Here is a 6084-nt window from a genome sequence, read left to right as displayed (position 1 = left end):
AGAGGCCGGGGGTACATCCTCCTTTTCAAAATAAAAAAAATAAAAAAATTGAAGTTCTGGACACGTAGTTGTAAACCGAGCTTAAACGTATCTTTCGATGAGTATCAGACGAATTATATTACCGTAGTTTGTTTTTGAAATAGCTCATCACTCATGCCGAATAATGGAATTATATTAGTTTGTTGCTCCCTGTAAAAGGATAATTTTGGTCTAATTAATGTTTTTTTCGAGTGAAAAATAGTTTTATTCCATTACAATAGGGTTACAATTGAGAGGCAGAAGTTTCTCAATACATGGTGGTCCTCTATATAGCCACACAACAGTGGTACTTTCTGTATAACTATACGACGCCAATCGATCTGTCACCCTATTTTGCTCACGTTTAATTTTCAAGGGAATAAACTCTCTACCTCCATAAGAAATTTGATCTCCGCTACTAAATGCCCATATGCCGATTTCGACAAGCCATTCCCCATCAAAACCGACAGTGCCTCCGAGGAGTCTGATTGTACAATAATCAGGCCATCACTATGCTGCAGCGCCAATGCCACCCCCTGCATCAAAACATGTAACTCCGGATCCAATGCGTCATTACAGTTAAACAAATAGCGATAAAACTGCGAATATCACCCCGCCATCAGGTCTTCTCATGGTCACAACGAAATATCAGTCTAATGTTTGTGCGGCGATGAACAAGTGTACGGGTAAAACTGGCTTCTATAGAGAGAAAATGCACACGGCATGCATGCACGTTGTTCCAAGGGATTGTTTTAGGGGGGCATGAGACAAGTGATGGTCGATGGCGTGGTGCTGTCGCACAGAAACCAGTTCACCTGGTTGGGCATATGCTTTGGTTTTAGCTCAGGATTGCCCATTCGGTTTCCTTGGGTCGCACATGGTCGCACCGGCCTTCCTCCAAAGACATTTCAGTCCATCTGGGGCGCCTCCATCCACCATCCGGCTGACACCTCTTCAGCCAATCAGAGCACGCGATCCCCCTTCCCACGGATCACCCCTCGAAACCAGATCGCAGCCGTCCACGCACCACGCATCCAACGCTCCACGCCCGCCATCCCTCCCGAAAAACCAAAACCCACCCGCTCGCTCGCTCGCCCGGTGCCTCCTATTTAACGCCGCCCCCTCCCCTTCTTCTTCCTCGCTCCAATCCTCCCAACCCCCAAGCACCAGAGCCTCCTCAACCTCCCGGCGCCGGCGCATCGACGGCATGGCCCGCACCAAGCAGACGGCGAGGAAGTCCACCGGCGGCAAGGCGCCGAGGAAGCAGCTGGCGACCAAGGCCGCTCGCAAGTCCGCCCCGGCCACCGGCGGCGTGAAGAAGCCCCACCGCTTCCGCCCCGGCACCGTCGCGCTCCGGGAGATCCGCAAGTACCAGAAGAGCACCGAGCTTCTCATCCGCAAGCTGCCCTTCCAGCGGCTGGTGAGGGAGATCGCGCAGGACTTCAAGACCGACCTCCGCTTCCAGTCCTCCGCCGTCTCCGCCCTGCAGGAGGCCGCCGAGGCCTACCTCGTGGGCCTCTTCGAGGACACCAACCTCTGCGCCATCCACGCCAAGCGCGTCACCATCATGCCCAAGGACATCCAGCTCGCCCGCCGCATCCGTGGCGAGAGGGCATAGGCTGCTGCTGCAATCCATATCCATGCGCCGTGTCAGATACGTAGATCCCTGTTAGGCTGAGTTCATCGGTGGAAAATCCGTAGTGTTTCAGAATGTGCGTCGTGTTAGATCCATGTTCCTGTCATGGTGGGTGGATGTGGTATGCCTAATCTGATGGTACCTTCTTGTTGCCATCAGCAATGGAAATGAAAATGTTGGTTCCAGTTCTCATACACGTGCCTTTGAATGCCCGATTCTCCCTGTATCTGAGCCTTTCCTCTTGAATGTGGTTGCACCAAATGTTGGATTAGATTATCAAATTTCTTGCCTTTTCAAGCCGCGTGTTCTTATGCTCTGATTTTTTGAACTTAAATTATCATTCGACTATCAATTTTTGCAATATAAGCAATCCGGCTTGCTGCATCTGAACCCGAACGAACGGACGAGCCGCTAATATGCTCTGAACTGAAGACGCATATTAGCGGCTCTGAACTGCAAACATACTGATGGCACTACAAGTTACTTGGTGTCTTGCTTTCAGATTTTACAGGTTCAGAAAAGGCTGCGGGCTTCCACATCGTGCCTGCAATATTATTGGTTGCATGCATCACCCGCAATTCCTAAACAACGCACCAGAACATTTTGTATCTCCTGCTATTCCTGGTTCTGCCACCGTCGAAACTGCAGACTGGGTCGGCCATTGCTTGAGTAGAGTATGCTGAAACATTGGACACAATCAGGAGTGTAAGAGAAGATGTGTCCTATCTCAAACATGTGGAATGACCTGCCGGTTTTAGCCAGCTTCCATCTTGTAGTAGCTTAAATGATACAGTGTCAAAGTTTGAAATCAGTATTCTGGTTGGTTGCCCCTGCCCCTGATAAGCACGAGATGGACTCCGGGATCTCGTGTTAATAAGCTCGTTCAGTTCAGCATTGTGTACCTATCACCACGTCGAGCAAGTTTCCTGTAGATTATCTTCAGATCTCCAAAACAGTTTTCCTCACAGAAAAAAAAGGATCTCCAAAACAGTCCAGATGAAGGAATAATAATCTGTCATTGGAGGACATGCTACAGCACTGCAGCAGGTATATAAAGTTGAATTGATATTCACAGTGAAATTAGCGACTTATCTTGTTTTCTGGGTTTGAAATACACCCATAAAAAAGTCTGTTCCTTGTAGAATAACTGAAGGCAACCATTCTCATTTCGATTGAAAAAGATTCACATTCTTCCCTTGATACCTATGGGTTTGAACACCCTCCCACATGAACAATCTCAAGAACACAACACAGCAGTTCTGAACAAACATCTCCCCCGCCCACAACCCAAAATTTTCGAGTTGCCGCCACAACTCTTTTTTATTAGAGCGAATACGCAAGGAGCGTCCGACTTTAAATTAATAAAGGCAACATCAACTCGCTTTTTATAGCCGTACCGAGGCTTTCACTGCGGTATGGTTTAATTTGACTCCTTCGTGTTGTGAGGATTTGGTGACTCGAGATTGTAACCCTATCATTATGAAATGAAACTCTCTTTTACCCCGCAAAAAAAAAAAACCATAAGCTCCGTGTCAGTTGCTAGCTGGAAGAGCAAGCCATGGTTCATCCACAAGGGATTAGGCCCAATCCATGCGTCCGGCCAGAAGCGGGTGGATTTCCCATTATTAACTTGGAAACGGGCCCCAACCGTGAATACCTGTTTTCTTTTCATCTTTTCCGTAGAGGCACCATTGGGCCTTTGGTTGCTGCGTAAGGCTTCGTACAATACAAGGCGCTTAGGGGAGATGGTCTGAGAAATAAACCAGTGTTTCTTTAAGCATCAATGCTTATTTATAGAGAGTAGATGTTTAATCAAGTGCCTCTTTTGTGGAAATAGACATTGATGCTTCAGAAAAAAAACTTGATTTATTTTTCTAAAGGACGCGACTAACATCCATACACGACCGCGATCCACTTCTCCAGATCCGCCGCGATAGGACTTCTTTGCTCGATCTGTCCTGCCGCGATCAGACTTCTCTGCTCGATCCCATCACTTTTCCCACTTCCTTTTTATTTGCTGGCGTGGTAAATAAATGCGGTAAAAAAATGTAAGAGGCAAGAGTCAAACTCACTACTTACCTCTTGGTCCATTATAGCTTGTCATATCCACCTAGTCTAGTTTCAAGTTGTGATCACAAAAAAGGTCGATAAAAATTTGTACTGACGTGACCAGAAAAACAAGCTATTTTTTCTTTATTTCTTTTTACCATTTTTTCCTTCTGTACACCATAATTCATGCATCACAGACCTGATAAATCACGCACAAGCGGTAATTTTTTGACCCTAGGTAAAAAGTTGTTGTAATACACTCTGATTACTTAAATGTAAAAGAGTTTGCTAATTATACGCCACGAACTTGATAACTCACTCACAAATATCATGGTACGTAACTTTCACCCCGAAGAAAAAAATGTTGTTGTAACACATCCCAATAATTTACCTGTAAAAAAGAGCATGATAATTTATACACCACGAATCTGATAATTCACGCACAAACACGGTGATAACTTTTTTGACCACATGAAAAAGAGTTGTTGTAATACATCCCAATAAATTCTCTATAAGAAACATGGTAGTATATATGCCATGAAGCTGATTACTCACTCACAGACACTGTTGTGCCTATATTACCATGCTATCAGTTATGTATTACGTTTTGAACAACCATTTTTTTCTCAGATTAAAGTTATGAGTGTGTTTGTACTAAGTTATCAGGCCATTGTCCTAATATTACCAAGCTATTTATACAGAAGCTAACGTGTATATGTCTTCAAACATTTTTTCCCCAAATAAAAATAATCATGGTGTTTGTACCTAAATTATCATGTCAGCAGTGCATAAAATATCATGCTATTTACCATGATAACTATAATATGATAAGGTTACTGACTATAGCATGAGAAGCATGATAACTTTAGAATGGGGTAGTGGTAACTTCACACTGGGGTATGTTTCGACAAAAAAAGTTACCGGGACATGTTTTAGTAACGTTTTTCAGATGGGTAAAAAGTTATCAAAATGTGTTGTATGTAATTTATCGTGTGTCTGGTGCGTAAATTACCATGCTATTTGCACTAGGTTATCAGGGCATATTTCTAGAACTTTTTGCCTAAGGTGAAAAGTTATCAATGCGTTTATATGTAATTTATCAGCTTAATTGTACGTAAGTTATCATTTTATTTACACAGAAGTTATCGGGGGTATATTTTAATAACTTTTTCACCTCGGATGGAAAAAAGTGGTATTTTATTTGAACTTGCCAGGAGCCAAGTAGTGGGTGAGTTGGCTAGTATGTTAAGATCTCAATATTGAAGTCTTGAGTTCATTTCTCAGCTTTAGCATGATTTTTTAGGCTATAAAACTACAATATGGAAACTACTAGCATCAAGATTTGTTTCCAACATCTTTTTCTCCAAAAAATTATCAGGCCTGCGATGTGTGAGTTATCAAGCTATTCGCACAAAAAATAACCGAGGGTATTTCATCAACGTGCCTCCCTCCACTCGGTCGCCAAATGTACCAAGACCTAGGTACATAAGTTATCAAGTCAGCGGTGTGTGAGTTACCGCGATATTCACATAAAAGTTATCGGGGGTATATTTCATCACCTCTATTCGCCAAAATTACCAGAATCAGGTTGCATAAGTTATCAGGTCTCCGATGTATGAGTTACCATGCTATTCACACCAAAAGTTACCGGGGGGTAATTCATCAACACCCACCGCCTACGTCAAAGTTATCGAGACTGGGTTATATAAGTTATCAGGTCTATGATATGCGAGTTACCCCGATATTCACACAAAAGTGACCGGGGAGTATCCCCCTTTTCCCTTTGAATCAAAGTTATGAAGTTCTTGGATGCACAAATTATCATGCTATGAAAGTTTTAACAACTTTTTTGCCTTATGATCAAAGTTTGCCTGCTGCCACCACAGAAAAAAGGGGAAGAAAATACAACATGATGCACCGTCTCATTTGGTGGGCAAAAGAAAAAGGTGTATATGCACACAAGATAGAACTCATGGGTGTTGGTTAGTGCAACATGATGCTTTGGCTTGTGCACACGTCTAAGGTTCGAATCCCGTTCGACACGGTTATTTTTGTTGGCCAAATAAAATAGCATGCTTCCCAAAAATCAAGCCAGGTGGGCCCTAAAATTAATGCGCGTGAATGGCAGTTGCCAAAGTCAGCGCGGAAAGCAGTAAAGGTGCGGCCCACCTGCCCATAATTCGCTCCCCGGAAATTGCGTGAGTCAACAGATCCTTTCCTAACATGGCCGTGGATCGCGATCGTACGACTAAAATGTCGTTCGGACCTGCTGCGATGGTTCAAATCACAGAAGCAACGCGCGTCGTTGGATTCGAATTGGACGGCAACGCAATCGTGTGGATCTATTGCAAATTGCCAGTCGACAGGATTTTAGCTTTCTC

The 6084-nt window shown here is 44.0% G+C and overlaps 1 protein-coding gene across 1 annotated transcript; it reads left to right on the top strand.

Annotated features, from left to right (window-relative positions):
- Window positions 1-1141: 1141 nt before the first annotated feature.
- LOC125515824 (histone H3.2) lies at window positions 1142-1848 on the top strand. Its single transcript, XM_048681325.2, has one exon. The coding sequence runs from the start codon at window positions 1226-1228 to the stop codon at window positions 1634-1636; it is 411 nt and encodes a 136-aa protein (XP_048537282.1). The 5' UTR covers window positions 1142-1225; the 3' UTR covers window positions 1637-1848.
- The last annotated feature ends 4236 nt before the right edge of the window (window positions 1849-6084 follow it).

Source organism: Triticum urartu, chromosome 6A (assembly GCF_056163025.1).
Source record: "Triticum urartu cultivar PI428250 chromosome 6A, HENAU_Tu73, whole genome shotgun sequence".
Lineage (NCBI taxonomy): Eukaryota > Viridiplantae > Streptophyta > Magnoliopsida > Poales > Poaceae > Triticum > Triticum urartu.
The sequence above is the reverse complement of the archived record's forward strand: the minus strand, read 5'-3'. Positions and strand labels throughout refer to the sequence as shown.

Coding starts and splice junctions, on each gene's coding strand:
- LOC125515824 (XM_048681325.2), top strand. CDS start 1,226: ATGGCCCGCACCAAGCAGACGGCGAGGAAGTCCACCGGCGGCAAGGCG.